The sequence below is a fragment of the Eriocheir sinensis genome, chromosome 31 (genome assembly GCF_024679095.1).
Source record: "Eriocheir sinensis breed Jianghai 21 chromosome 31, ASM2467909v1, whole genome shotgun sequence".
Lineage (NCBI taxonomy): Eukaryota > Metazoa > Arthropoda > Malacostraca > Decapoda > Varunidae > Eriocheir > Eriocheir sinensis.
The window spans coordinates 10,254,296-10,269,529 of record NC_066539.1 but is presented as its reverse complement, the minus strand read 5'-3'; the positions used below and the strand labels follow the sequence as shown (position 1 = coordinate 10,269,529).

At 38.4% G+C, this 15,234-nt stretch overlaps 1 protein-coding gene and 1 long non-coding RNA gene across 24 annotated transcripts in view; one reads left to right on the top strand and one right to left on the bottom strand.

Annotated features, from left to right (window-relative positions):
• The window catches only part of LOC127005906 (uncharacterized), a 73,776-nt gene that overhangs the window by 11,560 nt on the left and 46,982 nt on the right, over nucleotides 1–15,234 (bottom strand). For 2 of the 3 annotated variants that reach the window (XR_007758975.1, XR_007758973.1), the window contains one exon: nucleotides 12,914–15,210. This is a non-coding gene — a long non-coding RNA (uncharacterized LOC127005906). Of the gene's footprint in view, nucleotides 1–12,913; nucleotides 15,211–15,234 lie in introns of those variants that run through there. The other variant, XR_007758974.1, reaches the window with a different exon arrangement.
• Nucleotides 1–15,234, top strand: part of LOC127005904 (calcium-dependent secretion activator-like) — a 214,093-nt gene that overhangs the window by 162,056 nt on the left and 36,803 nt on the right. For 18 of the 21 annotated variants that reach the window (XR_007758972.1, XM_050875264.1, XM_050875273.1 and 15 more), the window contains 2 exons: nucleotides 7,231–7,372; nucleotides 15,116–15,178. Coding sequence is in view for 20 of the 21 variants with exons in the window: in XM_050875264.1 (XP_050731221.1) it covers nucleotides 7,231–7,372; nucleotides 15,116–15,178 (205 nt within the window). In the remaining variant the exon portion in view is untranslated. The remainder of the gene's footprint in view (nucleotides 1–7,230; nucleotides 7,373–15,115; nucleotides 15,179–15,234) is intronic. The other 3 variants (XM_050875271.1, XM_050875278.1, XM_050875272.1) reach the window with 2 other exon arrangements.

Here is a 15,234-nt window from a genome sequence, read left to right as displayed (position 1 = left end):
CCGTCCCAACAGGATATTACTCCTTGGTGGTGATCGAGGGTTTCCAAAGGTGCCTCCTTCCTTTTAGTCTTTCTTTCCCTCCACAGCCAGACCTACACCACATGTTTTGCATTCAGCATCAGCAAGCAGATCTTGTATCTTTGAAAGTGTGGCAACAAAGTGAGGTGTATCGCTGGCAGGCAGTGCTAAGTCTGCTTTGAACAGCTGACTTTGAATCTCCTGTTTCGTTTTGAGAGCAGCAGCACCTTCATCTGATACTTTTGGGGCAGCAGCAGATGTAGATGGTGTTGAAGCAGCAGGTGTAGACAATGTTTGAGCAGCATATGTAGAAGGTTGGAGAAGCAGGTGTTAAAGGCTGGGCTGAGGGTAGTGGAAGTTGAGAGGCAGCAAGAGGTTTGATGGGTTATTGAGATTTTTCCTGTTGTCTTCGTTGCATTTGAAACAAATTCCTTGCAGCAGATCTTCTCCTCTCTAACAACTTCTTGGAGGGATGTATTGTGTTGTTATGATCCAAAATGACTATAGTCTGTTTCATCATGATATTACAGGCAGCCACAACCCCTCATGCTCTTGAATTTTGACTGGCCAAGTGGCAGCCAATCACCGCGCTGGAATAGTTAAGTTTGCTTGGCCCAGGAAGCTCGCTCTGCGCTCAAACAACCTTGCAGTACTACGGGATGCATGAAAAAAAAAAAAATTACATCTCAATATCAACTTGAAATATTAACAACGCAATTTCACCATTGAACATGTACAGTGCCTAAAGTGTCAAGGATTATGATGAGACAAAAAAAATAGTCATACTTATACTGTTAACTTCAATATAGATAGAAATATAAACTTGTTGTTATCGTATACAAAAAATATCTTCATTCATCACATATCTACATGAAAGAATAATTTGACGTCAAAAAATTTATGTTAACCACAGCTCATTATTGTGAAGAAAGCACCACAGCTGGAGAAGAAAGCTCAGCTTTTACCTAAACATTCTGATATCTTTACCACTTATATGCAAAGTGACTGGGCAATGAAAATGGAGTGATGCGTGTTAATTTATAAACAGATCCAGGGGTCAAGAGGACCATACGCTCTGCACCACAGTGTTTGCTTTCCTTCCAGTAGCCACAACACGCCAAAATTTCAGTAATAAATTCACTCTTATCACTTAGTAGTTGTTTTCATGAGAAAACAATAATGTTCATGGGAAAAAAAGATCTTACTTTACTCAAATTGCTAATAGTCTATCTTTAAAATCAATGACTCAGGTTATTAAAGTCTTAATTCAACTTTATTATTATAGCATTCTTATGGGCCACACTGTTTTGTTGAAAGTTGAATTGCTCTTCATGTTTTCGTGGTCTATATTAGTGATGAATTATGGCGATCCATTGTACTACACACCCCGTGCAACTTTTTTTCATACAAATACTTCACATCATGGAATTAAAAAAAATGGAATTTATGACACTAACACAGTTGTCAGTATATTCTCAGGATGTCAAGCAAACATTTTTTAGTTAATGAGTAGAATTGCTTAGATGGTCATGAAACTATACTAAAAGAGGAAGTTTAAATATTTGATTATGAAATGGTAACAAATATTCATCAATATAGATTGTTAAGCCACGAGATGGGTAAGACATCATGCAGTAAAAAGCGGAAAGGTAAATATGAAAAGTCAAGGAAGTTGATATACAAGGGTCGTTTTGAAAGTTGTAATTGAAGACATGTCAGAAACATGATCTACTAGTATAGATTCATCTGTCTTCAAAATGTTACTTTCTCTTGCTTTTTGCAATGCCTCATGTTTTCACCCAGAAGATCAGTACCATGTTGAAAACACCATGATTATGTTAGCTTGAGTAGTGGATGTAGAGTGAAGAGCTGTTTTTCCACCTCAGGGAATTAAAAAGAAGCACACGATGCCAGGTCCAGTGAATAGGGTGGATGGCTTATCATTACCACACCAGGTCATCAAGAATCTGCTGTACAACTTGTGATTGGTGAGCTGGTGCATTGTCTTGATACATTATCCAACTTGTCTCCATGACATTGCACTTCCATTTGGATAAAATGACTTTCCTTGATTATTTCCTCAGTTCTTTGTTAAATTGCTGTAGACGCTAAGGACAGTTTGGTCCAATTCACTTTTTTTTTTATGTCGATTCAACATCCTTTTTACATGTAAAAAATTCAGTACATGTATTTAATCTTCCTCTAATTTCATTAATACCCCTGTGCTCAACAAATCAATGTTAAAAGATATACAGGGTTAACTTTGAAAGATGTGGTCATCTCTAATTTCTAATGACTTGATGCCCTGACGGAATATGGAGTGAGGGTTATAAATAGACATGTAGGTTATAAGCCTTTCATTTATGTGCTTCATAAGTGCTCTGTGAACCTCTTAATTCTAAGCACTGTAAAGTATACCCAAAGTATGCACATTTAGATGCATCCAGGTTGCACAGGTCTTGTAGGAAAGAAAACAGCAAAAACACAATAGTTGCCACCTTTTTCAAAACAATCCTTGTGTTTTTATCATCATCATCTTCAGCCATTACTAGCCAGCTATAGGGCAAAAACCTTTCCCAACATTCTTCAACTCTAATGTTAATGTACACCATCCTGCTCCAGCCAATGCTCTAATTTCATTTCTCCTCTTGGTCCTGTCTGCTCTGATATCTACAATCTCTGGATTACCATTGTTTCTTTGGATGTCCATCTTTTATCTGTTCTACACATGATATGACCTACCCAAGTCCATTTCTTATTCCTAATTGCCATTAAAATATTTTCAACCTTTGTTCCTGAATCTGTGATGTACGCTTCCCAGTACACCGTTCGCTTCCCGTTATACCCAACATTTTTCTCCGTTTTTCGTCGTGCGCTTCTTTCTCTAAATCTTTTTTTAAGGCACCCAGTTCTGAACCGTATGTTAGGTATGGTAGAATATGATGATTGTACACCACTCTCTTCTGGGAGAGTAGTAGGTTGCTATTCATATCATACCACGGTAAAAGTCTGTTAATCCAGCCACTGAGTCGGGAAGCCTGATTGTTCATTTATTTTTATTAGGCCTGAGATGATTCAGTGCCTTCCAATCCTTCCTTTTTTCTCTTGGATGGAAGGTGTGAGCCAAGTTTAAAGCTCAAACAAAGCACACTGCCCTTGACCATGTGCAAGATAGACAGAAGGAGATGTAGAAGGGGAGAGATGGACATTGGAAGGGACTTGGGAGAGAGGGAGGTGAGGGGGGAGAGAGCTCAAACAAAGCGCACTGCCCTTGACCATGTGCAAGATACACAGAAGGAGAGGTAGAAGGGGAGAAATGGACATTGGAAGGGACTTGGGAGGGAGGGAGGTGAGGGGGGAGAAAGTAAAGGGAGAGGTGTGTGGGGCAATGGAGGGAAGGACGGAGGGAGGGGTGCTGGAAATGACGAGAGAGAGTGTTAGGGGGGGGAACTGAGGGGGAAGGTGGCAGTTGCAATAGAGGGTGGGATGGATGGAGTGGTGGGTTGTCAATAATGAAATGTTCATGCGCTACCAGCTTCCATCCCTTCTTTGTCCCACTTAACTTCACTCTCCCCCTCTCCCTCTCTCCCATCCCCTCCCAAGTTCCTTCTTCCCTTTCTCCCTCCCCACCTATCAGCCACACAACCAATCAAAGGCTGCATGAAAGTTTTATATAAATGTTTAATCCATTCATGTAACAACCCTGTATGTATAAAAAAATAAGGGAGAACTTGTCATGGGAAAGTCTGGGTGACATGAACACATACTGCCAGCTGTGTTGTTAAATTTACAGATATCAGTAACTTCTGTTGATAAGTTTTGTCAGTTTTGCCAACTTTTATCTCATCTCTTCTAGTTTTTACACTCGTATCTTTGTGCCTCTTCATGAGAGCTTTTGTTTCTTTTGTGAGGCTGCTACTGTTGTTCACTGGTGCCTTTTCTATTTCTAGTGTGGCTTCCATTATAATCTCAGTTAACCCTTAGACGGTGGTGGAACTATAAATAGATGGTCCAAAATTCAGTCAGTCAGTTTTGTATGGCAGAAATATAATAACACTTAAAGATTGCGGTAGAATCTATTTAAAGACAATAGTTAAAACATCTCTCATGTGGCGTAACTATATTTATGCTATGGTCCTAAGGTCGACAGTGACTATATATAGACCTTTCATTTTGGGGGGAGCTACTCTTCAAATACTGCCACTGTCTAAGGGTTAATTTGGCATTTGCTTCCTCTATACCTCCTTCAGCTTCATTAGTAGATTTGAGAATTTGTTCTGGATTTTTTAAACCATATATTTAAACTCTCCCTGACAGTAAAACTTTTTTTCTACTGTAAAGGAAGCAGCTCAGGGGCAAATACAAATAAAAACAAAAATGCACTCTAAATCAAATCAGTCTGTTTTCATTTGATTTGAGTTCATTTAGTACTATTACTTTCTCCACTTTGTCTGGATTTCTGATAACATTGATGTCAGTTTCATTCATTGTGTCCATTAGGGCTTTCCAAGGTCCATTTCCTGTTTGCTCTTTTCTTTAAATTTGTGTTCATGACTCTGCCTTTTTCCACAAATTCAACAAATTGATCTCCCATTTCTTATATCTATTACAAAATGGCCAATTCTGTTTTACTACCAGCTTTGGTCCCTACTTTGGCATTCAAGTTTCCCATGACTTGAAAACTTGGTTCTCTGCTCTTTCATAGCTACTTTCACATCCTCATAGAACTTTTCTATTTCTTTTTCATTGCAAGTTGATTGATTTTGTGCTAAATGAAGGTGTTATTTCAATGGGAATCATTGGTTTGTGACCAAAGAGAGACATTTATTACTTAAAATACATTAATTGACTTACAAAACAAGGAAAAATTGAGCAAAGTCCATTATGGATGAAAAACATGAGAATGATGAAGCAGGGATTTTCGGAGTACAAGATGCTGCTATGTTCTGTATGCCGATCAAATACATAAATACACACACACACACACACACACACACACACACACATACACACACAGTGTGTGTGTGTGCTCTGATAGCTCAGTGGACTAAGGCTTTGCACTGGCAGGCTGAAGTTCAAGCCCCGCTCCAACTAACTAATGGGGAGTATACACCCGGGGTGCGTCGCTTCACTCGCTTGTCACCTATACTCCCGACGGTCCCTCCGTGTAAGCTCCCATACAGCCGCCCAATCCATCTCAAATCCTTCTCGGCAGGATCGATCAACTTTCCCCAGCCATGAGTTACATGGGCATTGCCTTGGTTTCCTCCACTCAGGGTTGTCTCATACCGAAACAACCCTGTGAGCAGATCGACATCTGGGAGGCATACCACATGCCCATATAGTTGAAGTTGGTATTCACAGACTAAGCTGGTAACAGACCTCAATTCAGTTTCATCACGTAGTTGCTGGTTTGACACAGTCATTCCAGCAACACCCCATGATCATGCAAAAGCACTTGGTACCAAAGGAATTGACACACCTCTCCAAGTCACTATGCAGTGTCCATGTCTCACAGCTATACAGTAAGACAGGGAACAAGTGACTTTCAGATTTAAGCCCCACTCAGGCTGAGGTTTTTCCACTAACAAGGAGTGGTTACTGTCTCCTCTTGAGCAAGGGAAATGCAGTTTGTGGCATGTGAAGGTCCTAATAGTACCCAGAAATCAACTATAATGAGCTTGCTCTTGCTGGATGGGTACTTGCTGGCGATGATGAATCCAGCTCGCGATCGGGCCATGGTGAATTACATGAAGAGTGTCAAGATGGAGGGAAGTAACAAGCAAAGCTGATAGGCCTTGGCACTGATGCCCATAATGATACTAATCTATGTAAATTACATGGTGAAGGAAAGCTTTATTGCAGATGATGTCAAGATCATGATGAAAATAGGAGCTTAGGACAATTGTAAAATGCTGCAAGAAAATCTAGTCAGAATCTATAAGAAAGGTGTGGGAAGTGAAATTCAATGGTAAAAATTACATGTAACTGGAAATGAATAAGAGTACTGAGAGAATGTTACCGAATTATTCAGTGGGAAATGGAAAAAAAAAAAAATCACAAGCAGAAGCAGAACTTTGAAGGTTCGGGAAACTTTGGCACCTGAAAAAGATATTGACAATATTGTAAAACAAAACGAACTTAACAAAAACTTTGCTTCACTAATTAGTGTTAGCAGGTTAGCAGAACTGTGCCCACCACTGAAGGAAATGAAGCTAAACAAAGGGGTATCTTAGTCCTCAAATGCTTTTGGCTCTCAACAATTATTTCCAAAGGCCACACAAGAGACTAGTCAGTTTCTTATGAATGTTTTTAACATCCATGGTGCTGAAGCTTTGTCAAACTATCACAAGGCTCATAAAATACCCACGGAAATACTTGCAACCTCTATGAAAGCCTTACCACTTTTGGGTGTGTGAGCCCTGAAATCTTTGAGAATATGGGCCTTTGATACATTTTTTTTACTTTTTCTTTAAGAATTTTAAGTGTTTCCTGGATTTCCTCAGCCATGAATGGTTAGGAAGGGTTAAAGAGTAGCATATCTGTTAAGATGCCACAAGAAAAAGCTTAATAAGGGTGGATGAGGGGAAAAAATCAAGGTCCTGGAACCTAACTCCATTTGCTCTGTGTTATTAAGGATTCACACAATAGAAATTCGCATAGTGAACTTTTTTTCAGGAACGTAATCTATTTGTCAAGCAAGGTTCCCCTGTACCAGAAACCCATACACATGAGTAAATGCAGAATATTTTGAGTATTTTTTAAAAGATACCAAAATATGTTATTTTAGTACAGTTCTCTAAAACGTTTATTTCATTGCTTTGCTACTGCTAGGGAGAGTTGAGCAAGATTTTTCTGATTAGGTATGACAATTTTTTTCAGTCTAATTATATAGAGTTTGCATTTTTACTATTGTCCACTGGACTGACTTAAAAAGATTGCAAGAAGTAACTTGTAACTTTCAGGTGTCTAATGCTGAGGAAAGAGAAAGCTGAACTCATTAGCTTAGGCTACATCAATGTCTAAAGAACCTACAAAGGTTATTTATGTTCATGCTTTATTTTATTTTTTATTTTTATTTATTTATTTATTTATTTATTTATTTATTTATTTATTTTATTTATTTATTTATTTATTTATTTATTTATTTTTTTTTTTTTTGTGTGTGTGTGTGTGTGTGTGCGTGTATTAATGTTTTAACTCTATTCCCAGACAACCTAAAAAATGGACGCTTCCACCAACACCTCAGAGAAACGTTTGCCCCAATGGTTGTTCGCTATGTGGACCTTATGGAATCTTCAATAGCCCAGTCCATCCACAAAGGCTTCGAGAAGGAACGGTGGGAGAATAAGGGGTTAGTATGGAGGCCGTTAGTAGAGGAGACACACAGAACAAGAAATTATAAATTGCCTAGTAAATTAGCACTTAATGATTTTGTTTATTTACATGTTCATTCATTTTATTTATGTTTGCACTCCCTACATTTTCCCAGCCATTCTAAAACAGCATGTTATAGCAAGTACAGTGTAATTTTCTTGATGAATCACCTTATGAAGTTGAAAAGAATTTTGATAATATTAAGAAAATATTTTGATGATAATGAAGCAAATACATTATGATGAATATTCTCATGTTAGGGTCCAATTTTTCCACTGTTTTCCTTTCATTTGTACGTGTTTTATAAGGATGAAAATTCTGCTGAAATTGGTGAAATTAGGAGAGTAGTGACCTGTTCAATGTGGAAAGCCCCTATAAAAAAAGTCCACTTAACTATAGGGTGCCTCCATAGCTGAAGGGGAGAGTGGTGGCTCCCCATCTGGCTGGTCTCAGAATCAAACCCGGCCTCAGAAGTGTATGTTTTACCCTTTCTGGACTAAGATCAATTTCTTGTGTGTTTCATGACACGGAGATGTCATGGATGATGAGAAGAGATTTCTGGGCATTACAGTAGAAGCCCAATTGATCTTAAATAAAAAAATTAACAAAATACGATGAAATACACAATGATTCTTAACATTAGGATGTTGAAAATCAAGTGGTATACTTTAGTGTCTGAATCATAAAGGACCTGGATACATTGGCAAAATCCAGCAGTTTGCCCTAAAACTCTTATCAGAATCAAGTCTGTATCCAAACACAGAGAGAAAGAATACATTGAATACACATGAATTTTCCTCTGCCAGTTGATGTCATTTCATCTATGAAAGATAATTGGAACAAACCTGGAGACATTCAAGCTGCCAGTTTTAGAAATGTGTGTTGGTGGATACACTGGGTCTCATATTTGCATATGCAAATATTGTATTCTTGCTTGTGACACCATTTGGCCTTGCAGGAATTTTAATATCAGTGTCCAGTACAATGCATCAGATTATAAACAACTTTCAAGGAAAGAAAGTGTCTATAAGGTGCCAATATAAATGATACCCTGGAGTCGGCAACTCCCACATCAAGACCAATAGCAATGGCTGCCTTGAGTGTTTTCTTATCATCACAGGGCCAGGGTGAGTAGGGTCTGCTAGACCATCACAGTCCTTGAACAACAATAACATTGTATCTGATCTGTACTTCCTTGCCAAATCCAGCAAATCTTGAATGTTCTCCATGCTGCTATCCTTTTCTCCTTTTCTTCTGTCTTCTCTGGGAACCAGCCTCCCTGACAAAGTCACATTTTTATTTTAATTGCACAAATAGTGTCCACATCATCCACAGTTTCCTTTCCATTGAAGGAACTATCATTATCTGGAGTTAAACAACTCAAGGCCTTCAAATTATTGTGTTGAGCAGTTTTACTGTACTCTATGGAAGTCAGGCTGGCCTAACTGTAGTGCCTTCTGAGGCAGCTGGTTGGCAGCAAGTGCAAGAATAGCTTTGGTATATCCAAACAGCATGAGTAATGGCTTATAATACATTGTCATCACAAAATGTCAGTCTTAGAGATACTACTTGAATTTCTTCAAAGTTAATGAATGAATGAATCTGGCTGTAATTTCACTGAGACTTTGTAAGTGCCTTGGACATATTGGCAATTAGTCTCTCACTGCCATCTGGATAGCTATGAAACAGTACAACCCTAATTCCAACTGAAGTATTGCATGAAATGCTGAAAGGTGGTGACAAATCAAAGTGGACCAGCACAGTATCTTCAGTCAGTTGTTGCTTCAAGCTCTGGAAGGATTTTTGCATATACTGTGGCTGCACGTGGCCTCAGTGCTCATCTTTGTCACATTAGCCCTTGAGCCTGTGGTGGGTAATAACCCATTACCCCAGGGCACAGGGGCAGTGTGACCTCCAGATTATTACACTTTACCTTCCCCAGGTTTCCCCAGGTACCCATATATCAACCAACCTAAAAGAGAGGAACAGCTTAGTGGGCTGCGTGCCAACTGCGCAGGCCAGAATTTACACCCAGGCATGCAAATTCCTAGCTAGTTGTGCTAACCACTCAAAATCCCCAGGTTTAATATATGCAGTTTAGATTTTTTGCATGGTGTACTCAATATAACTGAACGAAATATTTATATTTTGTGGTTACTCCCTGAAGAAATTTTGAAAAGCTTGTGCTGCTGACTACCAGCCAATACCATTTGTCTGCATCCCTCATCCACACTGTACCCTCATTCCATCCACAGCCTGCACTAAACAATCACATCTCATCACATCTCATGAATTTTCATCACAGTCATCATCAGATTAGTGGGTCAGGCTAAGCACATGTTTCATAACTTTCAGGCTTGAAACTACCAGGTGTGGTAGCAAATTTATTTAGCTGTGCTGGACTGTAGTCATTTTACTCCAGTGAAGCTCAATGATATCCCTATCAACCAGAAATTTCTTTTGGTAAATATGCATTTTCTGCCTAGGTCTAGTTTTTCATGTTTTATTTTTTTTCACTGAATATGCCTTGAGATTTTTTATTTATTTATTTATTTATTTTTTTTATTTTTTTCTGTGCAAGACTTTCAAGTTTGTTATTAGATTAAAAAATAGGTTGGATCAGAAATTAAAACTCACCATTTAAAAAAGTATCAAATAATGAGTGAAAAATCCAACTTGTTCCCTATAGACACCAAAATCCAAAAGGATTTTGGCCATGACATTTGGCTGTTTCATTCTCTCTCTCCTCCTGCCCTGCCAGCCTCTTCCCTGCTCACCCCACCTGCCCGCTGGGGGCCACTGGCCCACTGGGGCCCGATTCGATTGTTGGTAAAGAAGCAAATGAAACAATTAAAAGTCTGTTAATTCAGGCACTGAGAGTCCAGCATGCCTGATGATTTGGTTTTATGGTGGTCAGTGCTACAGTAGATACAATGATGAATGAAAGGCCTGGTTCGCATCTTGGCACACTCAATTGTTCTGTTTCATGGTCAGAGCTAGAGTGGGTACAACCATGAACAAAATGGCTGGCCTTTGTCTTAGTTTGGGAGCAGGTTTAGTTAAATATATGTGTGCACACACATACCATACCTAATCACAAGAAAGTGTTTGATCCATCGTTGTATCCATTCTAGGACTAATTGTTTTTTGGCCCTGCCAGAGATAATCTGGCACCTCCTGATGCGCCATTTTTTTCTTCAGTCAGAGGATGGATGAACACATGGAAACAAGCAATCCCCACAGTGTCCAGAGCTGGGCAGGTGCTGTTAATTTTAGTACCTTAGTACAAAAGAACCCAAAGTACTGGCTCAAGAATTGACGAGACAGAGGCACACATCATGGTTCAATCAGCTTGCTGTCTGATACCTCCTAAGTTAAACAATCATGTAACTTGCCTTATTTGCCTTAGAATTAGGTTCATGGAACCTTCAACCCTACTGAGACCTCAGTTAAATAAGCTAAGCATGCATTCCAATTTTTTTTAAAGGATTTTGAAAGGCTGGACACACCATTGCTGGATTCCACAGTCTCCACAAAAAGTCTTGACCAAGTTACAGTATTCTCAAATAAATATATTTGAAATATTTTGTACGCAACCAATTACTATTTGGTCATTGAACCCTTCTTGAGGACATCTTTCAAGTGTTGGTGCACAGATAAGACGAGGGTCTTTAATGTAAACCCTGCCCACCTGCTGTGTCCACATGCCTCTCATCAAATGCTTTCTTGAGCTCCTCTACTGATGATGTGGTGACATCCCTGAGTACCAGTTGAATTTATACTTGGTATCTGAGTTTTCTCAGTGTCGGCACAGTACTTGTCAACTCTTGTCACGCTTTGCACAAAAAAAATAATTAACCACCATAAAACAACCTAAAATAATGATGCTGTGGAAAACTGGCCAAATTCTTATTTTTCTCTATAAAGAGTCCAAGTGGATTATGACTTTCCAACAAGCTCTTCCATGTTGAAAACTATGAGGAGTTCTTGGGTGTCAAATATTTTTAATACCTTTGACCATTGCATCTAAATCACAATAAACCACAGCAATTCCATGCAGGAAGCGCAAACCGTTACTCAATATTTTTGTTTTTTTCATACATTGTTATAATTTGGATCCTATAGCTAAATAATGCCAAGTTACTCTTAACAATTACTTGTTCAAATTACAATATATGAAGGTCACTATTTACCATGAAGCAAATGCACCTGAGAAAATGTGATCAGCTGCTAACTGTTGAACACATGATTTTTTTTTTTTTTTTTTTTTTTTTTTTTTTACAACAAAGGAGGCAGCTCAAGGGCACCAAAAAAAATAAATAAATAAAGCCCGCTAATCGCTGCTCCCATAAAAGAATCAGAAGAGGTGGCCAAAAGCAAGGTCAAATTCGGGAGGATTGGTGATATGAAGAGTAAACCCAAATTGAATTTCAAATTTTTAATGATTTGTAATAATTAAGTAGCATTTCATAAAATGAAAACAACTGAAAACTTGAAAATGGCAGTGTATATTGATTTATGGAATCATGTCAACAGTAACATGAATCTGCCAGTCATGTTGCAGTCTTTCAGCTCTTGTACTGAGCTGGTAGATGCACTTAGTTTGACAAAAAGTGCATGTGCAAGCTGCTGTCTTCCTTTTCATGGAGAAACTGACTTTGAGACAACTTTGAATGTCCAGCAGATGGAGAAACTTTCACTAGCCACTAAATACACTGAAATTATATTAAACAAAGTATGCAAGTTATTTTAATTATAGGAAGTTAAGGGATTTAGGTCTGTGCTAATCAGAGCCAGATTTAACCTAGGTCTGGACCACCTGAATTTTCCTTCTTATTCACCTTTTTGCTTGTACTTGTGTCTTAGTTTCTTTCCACAGATCCTGTAGGCCGTGTTTGGTGTTTGAGAGCTGGTGGTTTATTAAGAACTAGAGTTGTTATATATATATATATATATATATATATATATATATATTTATATATATATATATATATATATATATATATATATATTTATATATATATATATATATTTTTTTTTTTTTTTTTTTTTTCCCAAGAGTTGGTGTCAACTTTTAAATGAGATTGACTGATACACAAATATATATTTCAAGTCACTCATACAGTAATCAGTAGTTTGACAGTAAAGGTAAAGTTGGGGGCCTTTGCCCCCTCAGTGCTGATCTCAAACTCCTAGGTCCTTGAGGCAGTGTTGGTTGGGAATCCACTACCCCAGGACACAGGGCAAGTGTGACAGCTGGGTTACCACAATTTACCTTCCTCAGGTTTCCTCAGATACCCATTTATCAACCAGTCCATAAAGGAGGATGAACAGCTGGCTTAGCTGGGTACTAACTGCCCAAGCTGGGATTCAAACCCAGGCCCATTATATTGTAACTAGACGTGCTACCCACTACACCATGGAGGCAGAGTGACTGAGTTTGATTCAAAGTCCCTTCTGTGATATTCCATGATTCTGTAAAAAACATTTCTTACTGAAGGCATTGATTAATTTCAAGTCGCTGTTCAGTGTTTATATCTCACAGCCACAGAGCAATCAATACAAAGAGCACAAGCAATTTGTAGATCCAAATCTCTTCCCTACACACATTTAATCAATATCTTACACACATGTTGACATAATAAATAGGGGCATGGTCAATCTTTTGGATGACATCATAACAAGATACAAGACTCATCATTGTTGTAAACAATGTTACCAAGGTATGTGAGGCTCTCCAAACTCTCTGTGTCCTCACTACGTGCATGAACAAACTGTTTTGTTTGACCAAGGAAACCTCTTAAGCACCTGGATCTTGGTGTTGGTTAAAATGGTTTCAAATTGCATGTAGCATCTTAAGAGCAATTTCTAGAATATTTTGTCAAAATTACACTTATTGACTAAGGTAAGATAAGTCAATAATAAGACAAGTTGCTTACTACCCGGCACCAGAATGGAATCAATGTGCTGAAGTCATTGCCCACCTCACCATCCGAGGGTCTATAAGGAAGGAGACCCACACCGAATAAAGTCACAGCTACCCCCACCAAGTTGGATGGGGGAAGCAAGGCAACAGGGTGAGTTGTCTCCTTCCTTACAAACCCTCAGGTGGCGAGGCAGGCAATGATGTTAGTGCACTGGTTCGATTCCATTGCTGGGTAGAAAGATAAGATCGGTAACCTTCATGTTGTTGAGAGGAACTTTGCCATAGCTGTTAAATAATTCTGCCCAGTACATTGAACTGTTCTGAAATGGAAGCTGCAGATGTCTTTGGTTCCTCAAGAAGCCCCAAAAGATTACATCTTGTGATACCTTTAGACAGTGTGAAACAAGCAAGGCAGTAACAAATTTATATATATTTGGAAATAACTCAACTTAAAAGCTTTGCTGTTCTGAAGGATCCTCCAATGAGTACTAATGAGGATGAGTTAAGCTACTTAGCTGTTTCTGTGGCACTAACAATGAAGTCTTTCATTGCGGTTCATACATTTTGATAGTTACCAAACAATTGTCAGTCTTTTTGTAATTTGTACAATTCAAACAGTAATTAATATCTAATATCCCAGGAGACAGTGCCACAGAGACTAGTACATAAATTAAACCCATGTCTTCTGTCATACATATTTAAGTAGAACTGAAATGAGATAAAGTTCAGCTCAGAATTTACCAGACTTGTACACTCATCAATTACCAGTTAAAGAAATCCAAAGGAGGGAAAGCTTTAATACCTGGGAGCCCTAGACAAGTCAGTGCCATTGCTTAAACCTGGCCTGTTCTAGATACTACAGCCCCACTTTATCGATAACATTCTGAGCTCCTCCAATAAATTGTATAGTTGACAGTACTCTTAAAGCTTCATATTTTTCCATATTGCTCAATGAAGTGCCTACCATGGGTTCTTCCCAGGCCTTGACTTGTCAGTGTCATTTCAACACCACATTAGCCATTCCAAATGTTAAGAGCTGGGCTAGGGAGTATTTTTTCCTTCATATTGCATCTGTCCTGAAGGTTGTGCTTTGCACAATTTTTCTGTTTATCAATCAGAGATTAGGGTATGAATTTTTTTTTTATGGAGGTGAATCTAGAAGGTCCCACACCAACAAACCAAATCAAAATGGACCCTTTGCTGGCCATGCAGAAGCCCTAATTTTTATCTGAGTATGTGGGCTATATTATCAAATGTTATTATGTAATGAAATTGTTAATATGAGGACAGGCAACTAATTTAGCTCATCAAGTAAATGGAGGATGTATGCTTCCACCTACCACCTTACATGGGCAGCTTTAAATTCAATGGTTGTTGTTGTTTTTTCTCTCTCTTGGTTTCTCTCATACATCAGCTTTTTATGAGTACTTGTATGTTATTATTTATTATTATTTTTTTTAATGCATGGATTTAATTTTATGATCATTTAATTCCTGTGATGAAGTTCATGCACTTCTGGGTATACGTATATCATACACTATAATTGTGCTTTTTTGTCATAACCTCCCCTGGGTTTTGTAGTAAAACTAACACCTGGGACCTAATACTCACCTAAACATGACGGTCTTGTGTACATATATCCACTGCTTTCCCGTTATTTCATACAATTCTTGGTTAGAACCCTTCATCTTAGAAGATAAATCTTTTCTTTCTTTAAACCTGTGTATTTCTCCTAGAACTGTACCTCAATTTCCTTTTAAATGAAGCCTGCATCTTTCTGCCATCTCCCTGAAGGAAACCTTCATCTCCATCGGACTCGGAACCTCCAAAAAAAGTGGATCCAGTGGCGCTCGCCAGGTATCCTTCGGAAGCCTGTCAAAGGGAATGGCCTGAAATAGAAAAGATTCTGAAAC